The sequence below is a fragment of the Brachypodium distachyon genome, chromosome 1 (genome assembly GCF_000005505.3).
Source record: "Brachypodium distachyon strain Bd21 chromosome 1, Brachypodium_distachyon_v3.0, whole genome shotgun sequence".
Lineage (NCBI taxonomy): Eukaryota > Viridiplantae > Streptophyta > Magnoliopsida > Poales > Poaceae > Brachypodium > Brachypodium distachyon.
Genome location: NC_016131.3, coordinates 62,228,423 through 62,247,898, shown reverse-complemented (window position 1 = coordinate 62,247,898; position 19,476 = coordinate 62,228,423). Strand labels below are relative to the sequence as shown.

General features: G+C 48.0%; 5 protein-coding genes across 5 annotated transcripts; 4 read left to right on the top strand and 1 right to left on the bottom strand.

Annotated features, from left to right (window-relative positions):
- The first annotated feature begins 307 nt into the window (after positions 1–307).
- On the top strand, positions 308–3,160 carry LOC100843902 (blue-light photoreceptor PHR2). Its single transcript, XM_003557892.4, has 4 exons — positions 308–1,357; positions 2,024–2,250; positions 2,372–2,470; positions 2,781–3,160. The coding sequence occupies exons 1-4, from the start codon at positions 428–430 to the stop codon at positions 2,866–2,868; spliced, it is 1,344 nt and encodes a 447-aa protein (XP_003557940.1). The 5' UTR covers positions 308–427; the 3' UTR covers positions 2,869–3,160.
- Positions 3,161–3,462: 302 nt separating this feature from the next.
- LOC100844501 (60S ribosomal protein L22-2) lies at positions 3,463–4,819 on the bottom strand. The gene is made up of 2 exons (XM_003557894.4): positions 4,499–4,819; positions 3,463–3,855 (listed from the first exon to the last, which is right to left on the bottom strand). The coding sequence occupies exons 1-2, from the start codon at positions 4,747–4,749 to the stop codon at positions 3,711–3,713; spliced, it is 396 nt and encodes a 131-aa protein (XP_003557942.1). The 5' UTR covers positions 4,750–4,819; the 3' UTR covers positions 3,463–3,710.
- A 1,971-nt stretch (positions 4,820–6,790) lies between these two features.
- On the top strand, positions 6,791–7,935 carry LOC100833655. Its single transcript, XM_003561602.4, has one exon. It carries the CDS (start codon positions 6,999–7,001, stop codon positions 7,704–7,706), a length of 708 nt encoding a protein of 235 aa, XP_003561650.2. The 5' UTR covers positions 6,791–6,998; the 3' UTR covers positions 7,707–7,935.
- Positions 7,936–11,910: 3,975 nt separating this feature from the next.
- Positions 11,911–14,793, top strand: LOC100833350 (ABC transporter G family member 16). The gene has a single exon (XM_014896637.2). It carries the CDS (start codon positions 12,300–12,302, stop codon positions 14,454–14,456), a length of 2,157 nt encoding a protein of 718 aa, XP_014752123.2. The 5' UTR covers positions 11,911–12,299; the 3' UTR covers positions 14,457–14,793.
- Positions 14,794–16,843: 2,050 nt separating this feature from the next.
- LOC100844203 (peter Pan-like protein) lies at positions 16,844–19,343 on the top strand. Its single transcript, XM_003557893.4, has 6 exons — positions 16,844–17,138; positions 17,254–17,484; positions 17,584–17,676; positions 17,761–17,948; positions 18,656–18,849; positions 18,931–19,343. The coding sequence occupies exons 1-6, from the start codon at positions 16,872–16,874 to the stop codon at positions 19,044–19,046; spliced, it is 1,089 nt and encodes a 362-aa protein (XP_003557941.1). The 5' UTR covers positions 16,844–16,871; the 3' UTR covers positions 19,047–19,343.
- Positions 19,344–19,476: the final 133 nt, after the last annotated feature.

Here is a 19,476-nt window from a genome sequence, read left to right as displayed (position 1 = left end):
TTTTCGAAAACCTCCGCGGAATGCTTTGAAGGATGATTTAAAATCTTGGTTTCAACAACAAAAATTTGCCGCTACTCCACAATCTACATCACCATTTTTATGCAATTCAAGTTTATATTACGCACTAAACTAGGACTCCTGAGATCTTAATAAAGAACTCCATTTAAGGAAGAAAGAGATTTCGTTTCGCATTTTTCGTCTTCTCTCGTGACAACGGGGGTTGGTGTCATACAAAATGGCGAAATCGGTAAAACAACTCCGAAAGTCCGAATGGTTGGTGGGAGCTAAAAAAAAAACCGTCGACCATCTTCTTCCCTCCTCGGATCCACACTTCCCTCTCTTCTCTTCCCCTCGCGCCTCATCCAAACCAAACCCACTCCCGCATCTCCCCATCTCAACAACCGCCGCCGCCGCCACCTCGCCATCCATGGCCGCCGCCTCCGACTCCGACCCCGCCGCCCACCCTCGCGACGACCCCAGCCTCCCCTTCGCCTCCTTCTCCCTCTCCCTTTCCCTCCGCTCCCCCACCATCCCCGCCACCCTCGCATCCGTCCCCTCCGCCATCCACCTACCCACCCAAGTCTCCACCCTCGCCGTCTGCCTCCACCCCTCGGCCGCCTCCTCCTCCCCGCGCCGCTCCACCCGCCTCAACGCCGCCGCAGCCTCCCTCCTCTCCCCGTTCCCCGCCTCCACGCCCAGCCTCTCCCGCTCCTTCCCGTCCGGTGCCCCCGGCGCCGCCGGTCGCCGCCGCACGCTCGTATGGTTCCGAGCTGACCTGCGCCTCCACGACCACGAGCCTCTCCACGCCGCCGTCGGCGCCTCCTCCTCCCTCCTCCCCGTCTTCGTCTTCGATCCCCGCGACTTCGGCAAGTCCCCCTCGGGCTTCGACCGCACCGGACCTTACCGCGCCAATTTCCTGCTCGACTCCGTCGCCGATCTGCGCCGGAGTCTCCGCGCGCGCGGCGGCGACCTGGTGGTGCGGGTGGGGAGGCCCGAGGTTGTGATCCCCGAGCTCGCGCGGGCTGCCGGAGCAGAGGCTGTGTACGCGCATGGGGAGGTGTCGCGGGACGAGTGCCGCACCGAGGACAAAGTGAGCCAGGCGATAAAGAAGGAGGGTGTTGAGGTCAAGTACTTCTGGGGCAGCACGCTGTACCACATGGACGATCTGCCCTTCAGGCTCGAGGACATGCCATCTAACTATGGCGGTTTCAGGGAGGCCGTGAAAGGCTTGGAGGTTAGAAAGGTGCTGGACGCTCCAGAGGAGGTCAAGTGTGTGCCCATGAAGAATGTTCTCGAACCTGGCGATATCCCCACGCTTGGTGAGCTTGGACTCTCTGCGCCGCCAGCTATGGCACAGGTAAAAGTTTTTAGAGACACTCATTCTTGTTAAGCACGTTTAATTCTTTATCCACATTTAGCCTTTCGGTACCAAGACATGTAAAGTCCATGCTCACCCTCGTACGCCGTATAAGTTTGTGAACATGATACTGGATGGTGCAAATAGAAGCAGATGGAGTAACTAATTATGGCATGATTGGCAACGTTGATCATTTAGCTAGTCAATGTGAATGGTTCCATTCTTAGGCTGGTTTGTTGGATTAAGGGACTTCGATGATCAGGAAAGGAAACTACCCATTAACGTTTGGTTATTTCGTTATTTTAGGTTTGTATGGCTTAAATATTGCCATATCAATGAAGATAGCACCAGGGTTCTTATGGCCTTATTATTGCTTTGTCTTTTATGTTTCCATCAAGATGTGATTATGCTTTGTCTTTTATGTTTCCATCAATAATGTGATTAGGCACATGTCATCAACAATTCAATACCCTACGTACATTCAATCCATTATACTCCCACCGTTCCATAATTCTTGTCGAAATATTACATGTATCTAGACGCTTTTTAGGAATAGACACATCCATTTTTGGCAAATTTGAGACTAGAATTATGGAACGGAGGGAGTATATGTCTTGCCATATGCCAGATGTTCCTGAACTTTAAAAAATCACTTTGTCCGTTTAGGACTCGAAATCTGCTGTTGGTTCAACTCTCATTGGTGGCGAGGCAGAAGCTCTCGAGAGGTTGAAGAAGTTTGCTGCAGAATGTTGTATGCAGCCAAACAAATCAGCGAAAGATAGTACACGGGATAGCATCTATGGTGCTAATTTCTCCTGCAAAATTTCCCCATGGCTTGCTACTGGGTGCCTCTCTCCACGATTCATGTACGAGGAGTTAAAGAAAACAATTAGGTATGTGATGTTGGCCTGTTGCTGAACAGAACAGAAGAATATACGGACAAAGTAGTAGCATACCCTGTCTTGTCATGATTTTACAATCTCATTTCTTTGTGCATAACTTGCAATCTTCTAGAGCAATTCCCTCCGGGTCAGCACCCAAGAACGGTGATGGAACATCCGACGCCGGGACAAATTGGTTAATGTTTGAGTTGCTATGGAGAGATTTCTTCAGGTATCTAATGCTTATAATCCTCAGTGCCTTTTATTATAGCATCATATTACCTACAATCATATCCTATTTGAATTACATGTCTTTGTTAAAGCGAAGTTTCTTGTTTTATCAGGAGAATATAAATGATAGTACAATAGCATCAAGTTCCTTTATATTTATGCTCGCCTGCGAGAAAAATTGTTCCACATGCTATGAAGAATTGAATATGCTAGGAAGATTTGCCGTTACTTTCGTCATCAGCATGGAAATGCTACTACAATATAGGAGTAGTTTAGTAGATGACCAGTAACTGACGAATGAAACATCTTAGGTTTGTCACCAAGAAGTACAGTTCTGCACAGAAGACATCTGAAGTTGCACCTGCCACTGGTTGCACTCCCTCCCCTGCGTTTGTGTGAGCATGAACGTAATTAGCCAAGCAGAGAGACAGCTTCTGAGCTTCTGATTTTTTGTTTCTATTTTGTGACCAACTTATGCAACCTTTCAGTGGAGTGTGAATTGTTTCCAATAAATGTTGCTAGCGGAAAGTGATGCCCCAAGTAAGCTGTTCCTGCATTATGGACCAATTTGATCTCACAAGAGATCCTTTTATCTGTCGACATATTGTGAAGGACTATTGCATAGAGCAACCCTGAATGCCTGCTTCAGTTTTGTTTTCTTGGAATGGAATAAAGTAGAAATTGAACAGAATGATACCGATCTAAGTTGTGTTTTTGGTTCTCGAAAATATAAACTTCATTGTATCAGCAACTATGTTTCCCTTCTTTTTAGCCTGGCGAGCATCTCTGTTCTTGCCGTAACCTTAAAAGCTTATATGCGTAATCAGGCTCGCCAGCTAGTGCGAGAAGTAAATCCACCGGCCAGCTGGGGCTCCTGGCACAGATTCTGTTGAAGTGTTTTTCAACGTGAGATGTTGCTTAACACGTCCTTCTTTTTCTCCAAATACGTCTGGCGTAGGGAACGAAAACAATTGATCCAGTAAGTCACGAGGCTTTACACTTACACAGCACTACTGAACTGCACATTCAATTCAACTTAAGAAGCACAGATCGCTCTCAAACTACAAGCGTGACAACCGACAAATCTTCAACATGATTATCTAACCGTCACATAGGAGTTTCACCACAATCAAAAACATCGGTAGAAAATTAAACATCAAAACTCATTCTCTTGGAATACTACAGCGTAAGTGCTCTGAGGAGTCCAAAAGTTGACAAGAGATTGAAACAAGGCAGTGCATCTAATCTTCCTCCTCACCATCGTTCTCAGCAATGTTGAAGTACCGGAGCTCGTACACGCTGCGGTCTTTGTTTGATGAGATGACCCGAAGCCAATCTCGCACATTGTGTTTCTTCAGGTACTTCTTGGTCAAGTACTTCAGGTACCTGCAGTAATAACAATGTCTCGTTGTTTCAGATTTAACGACAATGAAGGAAATCAGAACTAATTGTAACTGATACCATCGTTCAATTGATGCAGTGCAAAATCATCCATCAGTAATTTAGGGGTTAGAGAAGTAATACTGAACTTTTATCAAACACCACACGACCAGATGGGCTTGATCAATGCATCAGCAAAAGCATTATCACAATAGGCAACATGTTTTAGTTAAGCATCTGTTACAGCCAGAACTCTAATACTTCTATCGGTGGGCTCTTCTTCAGAGTTGGTTCTACAGCAGCGTCACATGAGTTGGCCCTGTCGGAAATTAGGTAGCTACTGCCATTTCATTCTAGCTTCTAGGCTTCTAGCAGAAACTGAAAAGGACACTACCACTTATAATGGGACACTTTACCCTATATAGCAGTGTGCGTGCTGCAAATGAACTAGTGCAGCAATACAAAAACAGTCATATCAGCGGAACATAGCAGCTAATCGCGCCTTCAGGCCACGACATAGAGCGCGCACAAGAACTTCAAGATAGATATATCGACTCTAATGTTCAACATTCGCAACTTGGGAGCAGCAACTAACTAGGACTATGATATTTGTGGATCTGGAGGGGAGCAAGCAGAGATGTGCCCGTACCTCTTGGAGAAGGCCCCGTCGGAGGTCACGGTGACCTTGCTCTTGTCGCGGGAAACGGTGACCGAGTCGCCGAGGTTGCCGGCCTTGCCGCCTGCGACCTTGATGCGCTCCTGCAGGAACTTCTCGAGCGAAGCGATCTCCATGATCTTGTCCTCGACGGGCTTGGCGCAGTCGATCACGAAGGAGACCGACCCCTTCTTCTTCCCGGCGGCCACGCCGCCCTTGGTAGCAGCCGCTACGCCGCGCGCCATCTCTGACTTTGCTCTCCGGAGTTAGCTTCGATGGTGGCTGCGCGGAGACGATAGGGTTTTGAAGAGCTGGGCGAGGTCTCGTATAAATATGATTAGGGCTGGGAAGATCGAACGGTCCTTGTTGTTGGATGGTAATATCATAGGCCATCTGCTGCTGATGGTATTGAAGTCCAATGGGCCAAGATATTGGGCTTTGTTAGGGCCTGTTAAAGAAATCGGTCGTCAAATGAGTTTTTCTTTGTTTGCTAAAAAAACAGGAGCTTTTCTTCTGAATGGACTTTTGCTGCATATTCCGTAGGCCAGCTCTGAGACCTGCTTGAAATAATATGTGAAGAACTATTCATTTGCTATATATGATGCTGGTAAATGTTTTGTGTAGATGATCCACTTTAAGTGGTCATTTTTTACTTAATTCCACTTGTATTTATACCTTGGTCTCAGCTTGCAGCAGAATTCAAAGAATTCACCACTTTGAACCTGGGTCCATCCATGCATTAGTCACTGACGCCGAAGTCCACCTTAACGAATATTTGGTCTTGACTGAAAATCTAGTCTTTGTTTAGATCGTAGCTAATTTTTTTCTCAAGTCAACATCTTCTTGTCAAAACCAATTAAATAATTATCAACATGGGTCAATTCATAGGCAACCAAGACTTTCATAAATAATTGGCTGGCCAATCATTTGGCATGGAAAAATATTGGTCAAACCAAACATACCCTAGCCCTTCACCACAGAACATGTCAGTATAAGAACGCTTATTTCTAGTCAAAGGAAGTATAAGAATGCTTCTAAAAAAAAGGAAGTATAGGCAAGCTTTGAGACGTTCGGGGGAGGCATTTTGGTGTCCTTCGTAGCACCCTCGAGGTCGCAATACTCTGTAATGTACGTTGCCGTCGCAATTTATACATGGTTTTTTGTGGCAGCATGTGACAGAACAATGTCCATGGCTGTCTGGTCGACTCTATAGCATTTGTCGCAATTTGTAAAGTTGGCTTCTCTCTCCAGATTTCTGTTTTAGAAGGGAAACATCATTGGACCATTGTGCCATAACCCCTTCAGTAAGGAGCCTACGATGGTCAATTCAGATATTTTTTTAGATGAACATCTATTCACTTCTCTCCTCCTCTTCTCATCTCCTGCACGTGCATCTCATGCAAAGGCAGAAAAACTTGACAAGAAGGGCAACACACGCAGGTATGTTGGGAAAGCCCGTGCCATATTTCCTCACGACGCGGCCGCCACAAGGGAGCCGCCCCTCCCTGTTTGCAGCCCTAGTGAGATCCCCTCGCCCACCGGCCAATATGAGCAGCGAGTGCCGCCTCCGGCAACCGGGTCGAGGGTGTGGGAGAGGCGCAGCGGCACCAAAGCTGGCCTAAGCCTACGTGCCGCGGGCAACCAATACGGCGAGGACAAGGAGGGCCAATGTGGCCTCGCATGTGACTGCGGCAGAAAGGGAGCCGCCGAGACAGGGAAGCAGAGAGTTGAGGGAGGACGGCGAGGGTTCAATGGTGCCGTCGGAGGCCAAAATCGGCGAGGGAGAGCGGCAGCCGGGGTAGAAGAAGTTCGGGGAAGGTCGGCAGGGCCTTCCATGCATGACGCCGCCAGTGGCCAAAATCGGCGACGGAGAGCGAAATCGGGGTAGCAAAAAGGCCTGCCATGGGGGTTTAGGATGTACTCCATCAAATAGTGAATTTGTTATACACCTTCACACAAATTGTTCGGTCAACCGTCGGACACAAATCGTTTACAAAACTATCTTGTTCTTCACATTGATACAGCGATTACCTAGCATTATCCACGTATTAATGTGATTAAAAGTTCTAAAACTGCAGAGGTCCAAACTAAGATGGAGGTACACGTAGAAACACAAATACCAACAAGAAACCGGTTTTGTAGAAGTAACAATCCAAGGTTTAAATTGCTGCTACACACAAGCCACCGGAATTAATATTGTAAAAGTTGGACCGAGATTTGTCGAGTAGTGTACTAGCTAGACTAGACTAGAGTTGGGTTCTAAGCAATCATGAATCACCCAAGTACTCGGATGAGCAAGTACCTAGCTTGAGCATGCAAAAAGCCTTGCCTGCGAGAGAGAGCAAAGAAGATTCCAAACCTTCACCTAACCCTCCGGCCAACCTTAACAAATCATTTCCCGCTTTCCATTCAATCCCTTAATGTCCACTCCCTTTCTCCGGCCGATATCAACCCGTGCATATTTGTTCCACTTCCTGGTGATAATAAACATGAGATGAGGGCCGGAGCCGGAGGGGTGAGGATGGAGAGGCCGTCGGATCAGCCGCTCCACCACGTCCATGGCCATGGGCACGGGAAGAAGAAGCCGATGTCGAGGATCAGGGAGGACGACGAGCACAAGAGCTCGTGGTGGGTGTGGGCGCTGGTGATCCTGTGCACGCTGGTGGCCATCGGCGTGATCGTGGCGGGCGCCACGGTGTTCGCCGTGTACCTCCTGTACAAGCCCAAGATGCCGTACATGGTGGTGACCGGCGCGCAGCTGGGGCGCCTCGTGTACGGGCAGGACGGCGTGATCCACGACCTGCAGGTGTCCATCAACATCCTGGCCAGGAACACCAACTCCAGGGCCGACGCGTCCTTCTCCCGCGTCAACATCGCCGTGGGCTTCCACGGGGCCGACCTGGCCCGCCTCCAGGCCCGGCCCTTCAGGGTCGCCAGGGAGAGCGAGACCCCGCTGCCGTACGACGTGGTGAGCAAGGGCGCCGGCCTTGACCCCGCCGGGATGCGGTCCATGGACGAGGCGCTCAAGCGCCACGTGGTGCCGCTCGACCTCTTCGGCAAGGCCCGGACGCGGTGGAAGATGGGCATCTTCCTCAACCTCCAGTTCTGGACGCGCATCTCCTGCCGCCTCCACTTCAACTTCCCCGGCAACGGCACCGCCTTGCCCATCGACCGTGACAGCTGCCGCTCCAGGTCGCCGTAGCAGCTACGCAATAGGCCAATACTCCTCCGATCCTTCTCTGCTCTCGGAGCTCTGCTCTGCTCTGCTCACAGATTATACTCTGCAATTTATTCTTGATTCGTTTGTTCGTTCGTTCATCGTATCACATGGATACATACGCAATTCTTGTACAGCCAGACATTGCTGATAGTGTAGCGACAAGCCAACAACTGCTCATTTAATCCCATCACGTTTCTAATTCATTTCTGCAGCATGGTCGAATGTCTTTGTAGTCTTTACCTTTACTTCTCTTTCATCATCCGGACAAGAGTTGGGGATGCATGTTTCATCCATACTCACTATATTTTCCGTTCTTTGACTGCTGTCGGAGCCTAGATTTATCGCTGGACTAAAATATTACGGGTGCCATGACCGATCGGTTCGAACCATATCTTGACCGGGCCGAAAACCCCATGTGTCTGGGACAGCACTACCTCCACAGATTTGGTGGACTACGTCATTCATGACTACATTTTTTTCGTGGAGTATGAGTTGTGCTTAATTCAGGAACGCAACAATATCCAACTCCACGAAAAAATGAAGCCACGAATGACCAGCTCCACCAAATCTGTGAAATTAGGGCGGTCCCAAACACACCATTATTTTGACTCCTAGAGGCTAACTTGAGGGTCCCACTTGTCGTCTCTTCTTTCAACATGTTCCGGTTAACTTTGGTTTCTCATAACAAATTAGTAATGAAGCCGTGTTTATGTGATAAAATTCTCAAAGTTGTGCTATTCTAGTACTTAAGTTCCATTTACAGTCTTTTTATATTTACTCTATTTAATAAGGTTACTAAAAAAGCACCAGTACATGGCTAATGCATCACATTTAATTTAAGTATCTTAGGTGCAATTTATTTGCTTTTATTTAGAAATAAAGGTATTGGCTACCAACTGGACATTTTTTTGGCCGAGGGGATTTGTATTTGCGATTACCATGCTATCCGTGTTGGAGATATGCTCTAGAGGCAATCATGTGATGATGTTATTTTCTATGTATTCATGAGTTATTGTTATTGTCCTTGAACATCATCACTAATATGTATCAATAAATACGTGATTTGTTTGTGAGACTATGTATTTTATGATGTTGTTCTAATGGTCCCTGGTCATTGAGGTTATGCGGACACATAACCTAGACTAGCAATGTGAATCAGTATGATGACTATGTTTCACAAGTCATAGGGCAAGGTGTTGCCGACTGATAGCATGGACTCGACAATGAGATTGTTGAGTCGGACAGACCCGCACTGAGACACAACGAGATGATTGTCATTTGTTAGTCTCAAGTATGATGTATATGCCAGTCCTAGACCTGAGGTCATCGCATGAGCTTGGGATGTGAATCGGTCTACTTAGGAGTTGCCAAACGCTACTCTGTAACAAGGTGGTTATAAAGGTAACTTTCGGGTTTGCTGAGAAGCATGCTGCGAGTCATGATTGATCAAGATGGGATTTGCCCCTCCTGTTCGGAGAGATATCTCTGGACCCTCTCGAGTGATCAGATTCAGAAAGCATGGCCATGCGACTTGGGTTAAGTGTTAACCCGTTTGGGAATCTGTATCACAGGAACGAGAAGAGAGTCGAGCTATCCACAAGGATGACAAGCACTCGCTTTGAACTCGACACACATATCGTGAGGCAAAAGGAATGTTGCATATGACACATTGTATGGTTCGTCAATATACCTTGTGGTTACTCGGGAGTTGCCACGTGCTGCTAGAAGCCGCTACCAACTATCGACTTGAGTCGGTGCCAGTGGACGAGTAAGGTGTTACTCGGACCCGCAGTCCGAGCTCGTAGTCGTGTCCGTCTGACCGTGAACCTGTAGGGTCGCACGCTTAAGGGGATGGGACCGAATTGGATCGGATCCAACTCGTATCGGGCTTAGACTCCTAACGGGTCTCAAGTGTTGAAGCCCACCAGGGAGGTCTATATAAGTGGAGGAGGCATACCCGGTTAGGGTTACACCAGTGCAGACGCGAGTTAGACTCGGCCGTCACGCCTCCACTCCCAAAGCCTTGCGATCGGATCTAGCAGTCCGCCGCACGGAGTTCCTCCCTGTACGTGTGGATACCTCGGAGGCGCTGCACCTGCCGCGCTTGGACGAACTGTTCGTGGGATCGGCGAGAAGGAGCAGGCTGTTCGACTACTCGGCATCGACGCGCTACATCAACTCTACTTCCGCTACGGGTCTGCGCGTCTAGTGGTAATCTCGTGATCCATTATCTACAGCATTGATTCGGGCGGAAGCAGTAGAAATTTTTATTTTGTGCTAGCGTAGCATACCGCGTTCCCCAACAATCTGAAAATATCAGACTTGTATAAGACAACTATTCAAAACAAAACTTTAATTAGATAACCTAAACTGATTTGAAATTCAGGTAACCAGTCGCCACATTAAGGAGACATTGAACATGTGGAGATGAGAAAGTTTGTGAATTTGTAATAAGTACTCCCTCCGTTCCATAATTCTTGTCTCAAATTTGCCCCAAAATGGATGTATCTGTTTCTAAAAAGTGTCTAGATACATGTAAAATTTCGACAAGAATTATGAAATGGAGATAGTATGTACGCAAGACCGGTTATTTTTTCAAATATGTCTTCTACTGGCATTCTCAGATTTTTAAACTTTTTTTTTCTCTTGGCAGCCGTGATGAGTGTTCTCAATTGCAATTTGTGATTTTTAAAGATGCATAGGGAGGAGAAATTGTAGTTATTTTTTGGTGAGTGATAGAAGGCGGCGTACCCGGTGAAAACTACCTCTACGATGAAAACTCCTTGAAAACCATTGTAAAACTTCAAATGTCAAAAGTTTTACCTACATGTAAAATTTCAAGTCCAAACTCAATTGCGTTTGGCGAAAGAAACAAGTTCAACCTGATGAATAGTGGTTTTTCACTATTTGACGCTATACATTTGCATATATTTTTTTGTTTTTCCAAAATCAATTGAGTTTTTGAACTTGAAATTTTTATAGGTTTGTAAAACATCACACATCCAATATACTTTTTTTGTAAGAGTTTTTGAAAACTTCTAAACATGATTTTGATAGATTTTGCACAGTTTGCACGAGTGTGTGCTTTTTACCCAATATTTTACTGTAATAGAAGGCATTGATATATGATCCGGTCAGTGCAGTTCTTACAATCATCTTCTCACTCGTATTTGTGCACACGACATTTATTTTTGAGAAAAGTCTATTTTCAACCATAACTTCATAGACAAAGCCTGAATCAGACCATAACTTTCTAATACCTGAAATTCGAATCCTGACTTTACTGATCCTGATTAATTAAAACATTCAATACCAAAAATCGTGTTTGGTAGATTGATTTCGTTGATTTGAAGCCGGGATTGCTGAGTAAGCTGAATGAGTCTCGTCACAAGTCGTTCTCTCTTTCCTCTCTTCTTTCTGGCATGGACGTTGTGCTTATGAATGATCAATCTGCAGCATATAGACGATGTGATGCTCCTTTGATTCATTTTATATTACCATCATGTCTACTCCCTCCGTCCGTATTTACTAGGCGCTTTAGTTTTTACGTCCATACCACCGCAGTCCCGGGAGCTGATGTTTCGGACAAACTGCCTGAGTGCAAGGCCCCACCTTCGGTTTGGTTGCCCAATCAGTTGAGATTAATGCGCTGATTATTCGCCGGCCGTGCACGCGCTTCCCTCGCCCCACACATCATGTGGGCTCTGCATTGGGTCGTTCGTATAGATGGACCAGGAATAGGAGTAATATTTGTATCCAGCGCTAGAAGGACCGGGACGTCTCGTATAGATGGACTTGGCTGTTCAAATAACACTCCGGTAAAAGCGGACGGAGGAAGTAGTAGGTTGTGATTGTTTTTTTAAGGAGTCGTGTATGATTGTTGTGTACGGCAACACACGGCCTCTGAGATCGCTTGTTGTTTTTGTTTGGAAGTCGAAGAAAACACGATGCTAATATTTGCTGCATTAAAGACCAGTAACCAGTAAGGTAAGATGCTCTAAAATAGAAATAGCAAACTAAGATTATTGTTAGTTATTTTCTAAACACAATTAAATTTACCATCTCCACAAAAATTCATTTTATCAAAAAGTATTCCTCCGATCATAAATTCTTGTCGTTGTTTTAGTTCAAATTTATACTAAAACAACGACAAGAATTTAGTATCGGAGGGAGTAGAAAACTAGGAGATAAGAGAGTCTTACTCGGTCCTGCCTCTTCGTGCTTATTGGGCAATTCTCTGGTTGCAAATCAACAAAACCAGTCCGCCAAATATCATTTACAGGATTAAGGGACTAAATTGATTGGGATCAAAAATGTCGGGGTTCGAAATTCATGGATTAGAAAAAATTCCCGTCTGATCCCGCTCCAACCCAATTCCAACTCGGTGCATACCTTGTGCGAGCCCCGGTCAGAACGAGCTTCCCGGGTCGGAATACGGAAACCAAAACGCGTCCCGTCCGGTCCCGCTCCAACCTCTCTATTCCAACTCGGTACATACCTCCAAGGCTCCAGGGCTATATACGTACTGTACCTGCGAGCGCTGCACTCCATAGTTCAAAGTCGAAACCAAGCACGATGCACGAGACGAGACCTGGGTTCCAAACAACGCACGAGACTCGTCGTGACACCGCAAGCACGATGGTGACCTCCGGCGATATCGTCGTCGACATCGGCGCCGACGAGGAACAGGACCAGGTGACGCTGCCCGTCGCGCGGCCCGTCCCGTACCTGCTGTCCTTCACCGACCTGAGCTACAGCGTTCGGCGGGGCCGCGGCGCCGGGCTGATGGGCTGCCTGCCTTCGCGCGTCCTCGGCTGCCTGGCCTCCACGTCCACGGACACCAACAGCAGCAGCAGCAACACCAGGGCGCTGCTCGACGGCATCTCCGGCTCCGCGCGCGAGGGCGAGATTCTCGCCGTCATGGGCGCCAGCGGGTCCGGCAAGTCGACGCTCGTGGACGCGCTCGCGGGCCGGATCTCCCGGGACAGCCTCCGCGGCAGCGTCACGCTCAACGGGGAGCCCCTCCAGGGCCGGCGGCTCCGGTCCATCTCGGCCCACGTGATGCAGGACGACCTGCTGTACCCGATGCTGACGGTGCGCGAGACGCTGCTGTACGCCGCCGAGTTCCGCCTCTCCGGGGCGCTCTCCCCGGCCCGGAAGCGCGCCCGCGTCGACGCGCTCATCGCCCAGCTCGGGCTGACACGGGCAGCCGACACCATTATCGGCGACGAGGCCCACCGCGGGGTGTCGGGCGGGGAGCGGCGCCGCGTATCCATCGGCGCCGACATCATCCACGACCCGATCCTGCTGTTCCTCGACGAGCCCACCTCCGGGCTCGACTCCGCCAGCGCCTTCATGGTGGTCGAGGTGCTCCGCGACATCGCGCGGAGCGGCAGCGTCGTCGTCATGACCATCCACCAGCCCAGCGCGCGCATCCTCGGCATCCTCGACCGCCTCCTGCTCCTCTCCCGCGGCCGCACCGTCTACGCCGGCACGCCCGCGGGGCTCAAGCCCTTCTTCGCCGGCTTCGGCAGCCCTATCCCGGACAACGAGAACCCGGCCGAGTTCTCGCTCGACACCATCCGGGAGCTCGAGCGCCTGCAGCCCGACGGCGCCGCCACGCTCGCCGACTTCAACGACACGTGGCAGGAAGCCCACGGAGGAGTCGTCATGGACAGCCCCCCGATGGCGCTGGAGCTCGCCATCGCCGAGAGCGTCTCTCGGGGGAAGCTGGTGGCCCGGAGCAGCACTACGGAGGAGACGGCGTCGTCGTCGTCGTCGGTGCCGACGTTCGCGAACCCGCTGACGGTGGAGGTGTGGGTGCTGATGAAGCGGTCCTTCACCAACACGTGGCGCATGTGGGAGCTCTTCGCCACGCGGCTGGGCACCATCATGGTGACGGGCTTCATCCTGGCGACCATCTTCGTGCACCTCGACGACACGCCCAAGGGCGTCCAGGAGCGGCTCGGCTTCTTCGCCATGGCCATGTCCACCATGTTCTACGTCTGCGGCGACGCGCTGCCGGTCTTCGTCCAGGAGCGCCACATCTACCTCCGGGAGACGGCGCACAACGCCTACCGCCGGATCTCCTACGTGCTCGCCAACGCCTTGGTCACGTTCCCGCCGCTAACCATCCTGTCCCTGGCGTTCGCGGCCACAACCTTCTTCGCCGTCGGCCTCGCAGGCGGCGCCACATCGTTCGCCTTCTTCACGCTGGTCGTGCTGGCTTCGCTCTGGGCGGGGAGCGGCTTCGTCACCTTCATCTCCGCGGTGGTGCCGCACGTGATGCTGGGGTACACGGTGGTGGTGGCCATCCTCGCATACTTCCTGCTCTTCTCGGGCTTCTTCATCAACCGCGACAGGATCCCGGGCTACTGGGTATGGTTCCACTACATGTCGCTCGTCAAGTACCCGTACCAGGCGGTGCTGCAGAACGAGTTCGGCGACGCCACGCGCTGCTTCGCCAGGGGGATCCAGATGTTCGACGGGACGCCCATCGCCGGCATGTCCGAGGCCGTGAAGATGAAGGTGCTCGGCGCCATCAGCGCCACGCTCGGCACCAACATGACGGCCAGCACCTGCGTCGTCACCGGCGCCGACGTGCTCGCGCAGCAGGCCGTCACGGACCTCGGCAAGTGGATGTGCCTCCTCGTCACAGCCTCTCTCGGCTTCTTCTTCCGGGCGCTCTTCTACGTCGTCTTGCTCGTCGGAAGCAAGAACAAGAGGAAGTAGGCGGGCTCCATGGAACGAGATACATAAAATGGCCGATACATAATACTCCGTACATACATTCCATTCATGTGTTATAGTACTGTTTTTTTTTTGATAGTTGTTATACTGTTGTTCATTTGATGACAATAGGTTCCTTGTGTTTATCCCCTACGGGTGGAAAAGTCATTCTGAGGTGGGGAAATTTTCAACTCTACAGATTTGTCTGTCGTCAATGTCTTAATGATGTATCTTAGTCAATTGGTTTAACTCTTCCTGCAATTCTTATTTGTTCGGCACAGAGATAGACAATCGTTGCACACCATACTGTATTGATTTATTCAGAGTTGTTGTATCTTCAGGTGCTTTTGCCTTTCTTAGCGAGACAGAGACCTGTGTCCTAAGACCTTTTATTTAATCAAGTGTGTCCTAAGACCTTACTTTGTCACTTCTATAAAAATGATATGTCTGCAAGTCTCAGACACTTGAACACAATTGGTTCTTAATTTTTTGTAACTTCTAGACAACACCCTTTAATTTGTTCTGGAGGCCAGAGCAGACTGAAATAATCTAAACAAGTTAGGCACACAGTTCACGAAAAAAAAGTTTAGGCACACCTGATCCTAGTTCTGTCTTGCGGCACAATAGTCATGTACTCTTTCCGATCCATAATAAGTGTCGGTGATTTAATACAAATTTGTACTAAATCTCCGACACTTATTATGTATCGGAGGGATTACTTGAGTTTGGATTTTGATTCATCTATAACAATGCAGTGGTGGATATGGCAACGTTGTGCGGTTTAAGAGTAAGGTTTTTCCGACTCCCGGTCCACCTTGTCGGCAGTGCAGAGGAGGAGCCGCTCTTCTAAAATAGTGGTTTTGGTTTTGTCTTCGTGATTTGCGCTCTTTGTTTGTCGGTGCTTATTGTTCGATCGGCAGGGTTCAGCCAACCTTGGTTTCAGTGCGTAGCTACTAGCTAGTGAGGTTATGTGTTCTTAAATCTGTCTATGAGGAACTAGGGTAGTCATCTAGCCTTCATTGTCGTCTTTTTCTTCGAGACATTAGTCTGTTTCTCATATCATTGTTGTCGGTGTTTTCTTGTTTTAACCGCCGACTTACTAACTGTTACAACAACAACACTTTTCTGGCTCCGACATAGTTTGGAGGTCCACATGCAACATCAAGCTTGGCTCATGGCGCGCGCAGATGAATGCAGGAAGAATACGTCATCGTTTCCCCCTATGGATTTATATGTAACTTTTTTGTTTAAAGATGATTAGTAAGAGCCGATTGACTTAATGTATGGGTTTGACCTTCTTGGAAAAAAGGAAACACAAAAACAAATATATTTGCAAAAAGAAATTTGTGGAAAGTAAACAAGCAAAGGACAAAAGATTTGTACCCGGAAGTTCGGGTTGTTGTCACGGTCTTACGTGTCTTGGATAGCCTTGCCCCAAGGGCCAGGGGCACATATTTTTCGCCTTTAACCTTTTTTTTCAGATGGACAGAACTTTCGTTAAATCACCGTCCAACAAAAACATGTACGAAATCTGAAGCATCGCCTGGCTATACAGCTTGGGTAGATCTCCAAGACTCACACCATGTGCCACATGAGCGTCCGCAACATTATTACAAATGCCGCAAAGTTAAGACGAACCGAAGTCTTAATCATCCAAAATATTTCCAAAAGATGTTTCCATTGAGTGCACTATCATGATCTGGCCCCTCAATCGCTTGTACAGCTGCAGGAGCTGGAAGTCTATCTCCGGTTCTCCACATGAAGCCTCGGTATCCCCCAAAGAGCATGTAACACTTTGTAAACAAGCTATAATAGACTCCGCATGAAGGGAAAATAATTAGGTGAGTTTCGGGCTCATCTAAACCTCCCTGCGCCCCTCCGTGGATGGTTGCCACGTACCCCTCTTTCTTCCCCCGTGATTGCCGATGGGAGCCACGTGCCCCTCCTCCTCCACCGTGATTGTTAGTTGCGGTTGCAGGGCAGAAAAATCGCCGTCGAGCCACCCTCGCTGCTCACGTGGCGGCCATCCATGGAGGGGCGCAGAGAACCCAATTATATTTCGCATAAAGGGCATCCACGACATCACCACACGAATCACAAAAGTCCGCTTACCTTTTTTTCTTTTTGGAGAGGAGCTTACCTTAATCTAGTTGAACCTAGGACACAAAATCCATGTCCAATCACTCACGGTGGATTTTGACAGGAAATCTCCAAACCCTGACAAAACCATGGCGCGGGTCCGAAACAATGGGCAGACCTGGGCTGGGCCGACGAGCCACTGGAGCAATGAGGCCTACCTATCCAAATTCTGCAACAAAAACGCCCTGTTTCCTTAGCCCATCAACGACTGGTCCTCCAAAACCCTACCCCCCAGGCTTCCCCCGTCTCCAAAGTTTTGCAACTGCCCAAAACCTAACCATGGCGCGGGTCCGAAACAGCGGGCGGCGTGGCGGCGGCAGTAGTGGCGGCGGCGGCAAGGGAAAAGGGAAGGGGAAGGGCAAATGGAAGATGCCGGCGTCGGTGGCGCGGAAGCAGCAGGCTGTGATGGCGAACGTCGACCAGGTCACTGGCGAGAGGATCCCCAAGAGCTTCGTCTTCTCTCGCGGCAAGCTCCCCACCACGCTCCGCCATCTCCAGCAGGACCTCCGCAAGCTCATGCTCCCCTACACCGCCCTCAAGCTCAAGGTCAGTATTCTAATCCCCGCCTCCATCACCACAGCCCCAAATCAATTTGGTGATTACGTTTCTTAGCATCTTCACGAGCCGCAAATTTTTTTTCCTCCGTTGAAACAATCAATAGGAAAAGAAACGGAACAACCTCAAGGACTTTGTCAACGTCGCGAGCCCATTGGGTGTTACACATTTCTTGATCCTCTCAAACCCAAAGAGCTTGCCGCACTTGCGCTTCGCCAAGTCACCCCAGGGCCCAACCTACACTTGTCAGATTGAGGAATATGCTCTTGCAGCCGACATTGCAAACTCCCAGAAGCGGCCAAGGAGTCCCGCAGAGATATTCAAGAACTCGCCTCTGGTATATGCTACGGTGCTGGATTTTGGTTCTGTTTTTTTAGGGTAGTCTTCATTACAGCATTGAACTCAACTTCGTGTGTAATCATGGTCTTCTTAACAGGTTGTTCTCAGTGGTTTCAATGGTCTTGGTGAGCCTTTCAAGAGTTTTGTTACTTTCTTTCGGCACTTGGTCCCTGCTATCGACACAGAAACTGTAAGTATCATGTGATATGTTTATGATGGAACTTGATGTCCTTTTTCTGGTGTATTAAAATGATATGAGTATTTCGTGTTGTAGGTTAAACTATCAACCTGTCAAAGAATTTTGTTGCTACAATACGACAAAGAGAAGGAGATTATCGATTTCCGGCACTATTCCATCAAGCTCCAGCCTGTTGGTGTCAGCCGCAAGATTAGAAAACTCATGCAGAACAATCAAGTGCCAGATCTAAGGGACCTTAAAGATGTTAGTGATTTTGTGACAAAGTAAGAACTTATTCATTTTTCTTGCATTCTATTGTAATGATATATCGCCAAGCTATACTGTCTTGTTGGATCAGTACCAGCATACTCATGCTATGGTTTATGAGAATTAATACTATCTACAATGTCCTTAAACCAGTTGTAATATGCTGTCAAGAACAAGAAAATTGTTAAAACATAAGTAGAGATTCTAATTACACAGGAACATTCTATGCTTTAAAAATATAGGAAGTCCTGAGAGTTCTATTGCTCAATGGATGCCTAGGACCTACAACATACTGGAACTATGTAGGGATGATATAGAACATGTGAGAAACTCAACTTGCCTTTTGAGCAATCTTACATGTTTTAGATATTCTTATTCTTGAAGATTGAAATCATCACGAGCCTTCTATGAGGATTTTATACTCTGTGAATTGATTTGTCCAACAAATTATGTCCATTTCCGATAAGGATTTGATATTTAAGAACGGAATGGGGAAAAATGAGATTTGATATTTAAGAACAGGACAAAGAATCAACTTTTCAAGTTGTTTGTTATGCAGTACTTTGCATTTGTTCACCTTGAGATTACATAACCGCAATGGCTCAAACGTTTTGGCCTGATATGTGCAGTTTTGTACGCTACACAACAAATTTTCTGTTTCTCAAAAGGCTCAATTATTATTTTTGTATAATACCCCCCTTTTGTTTATTTGTCCATTCACTAGAGCTGGATATGGATCAGAAAGTGAACCAGATGATGAAGCAGCGTGTGTAAGTCTAGCAAGTGATATAGACAAATTGAACCGAGCATCCAGAAAAAGCGCCGTTAGACTCCAGGAGATCGGACCAAGGATGACCATGCGCTTAGTTAAAGTTGAATCTGGTCTGTGCTCAGGAGATATCTTGTACCCTGAATCTGGTGAGTTCAGTTGATGCTACTGTTTACCCCAAATGTCTACTGTTTCTTTTTCTTACCGAGATTCAATGCTCTGTCATACAGTGGGAAAAGAAGATGTTGCGAAGAAGGGACAAGAAGATGAGGAAGAGATAGACGATGATGAGGATATGATCGAGCTGGGGGATGGGTCCGAGGATGAGTCAGAGGACGAAGATTAGCCTAGATAAGCTTGAGAAGCGTGAAGCATTGTATGTGGATTGACAACAAGGTCACTGTGCTGTATCAACAATATGTATGAGTATCTGACCATGGTCGGTCCTTGAGAAAATATAGTATAGACCTCATCCTTAAAAAATAGGGGTAAAGCACATGCAAAGATGATCCTCGAGCTGTTTCATTTGGACAATCGGAGTGCCTTTAGCACTGTAACATGATACATATTCTAATATTCAACTCAATTTTGCCCTTACGTGGTGCATAGTATTAAGCATGAGCTGTTGCTACGAAGTTGTAAATGATTTTTTGGGATGTGACTCAGATTTTCTGATTTTGGAGTTAACGTCATCAGGGAAGCTCCAATTTCTGACTCGTATTCTAATATTCAACTCAGTTCCCATATTCCGATCAGTTTCTGACTAGCCTAGCTGA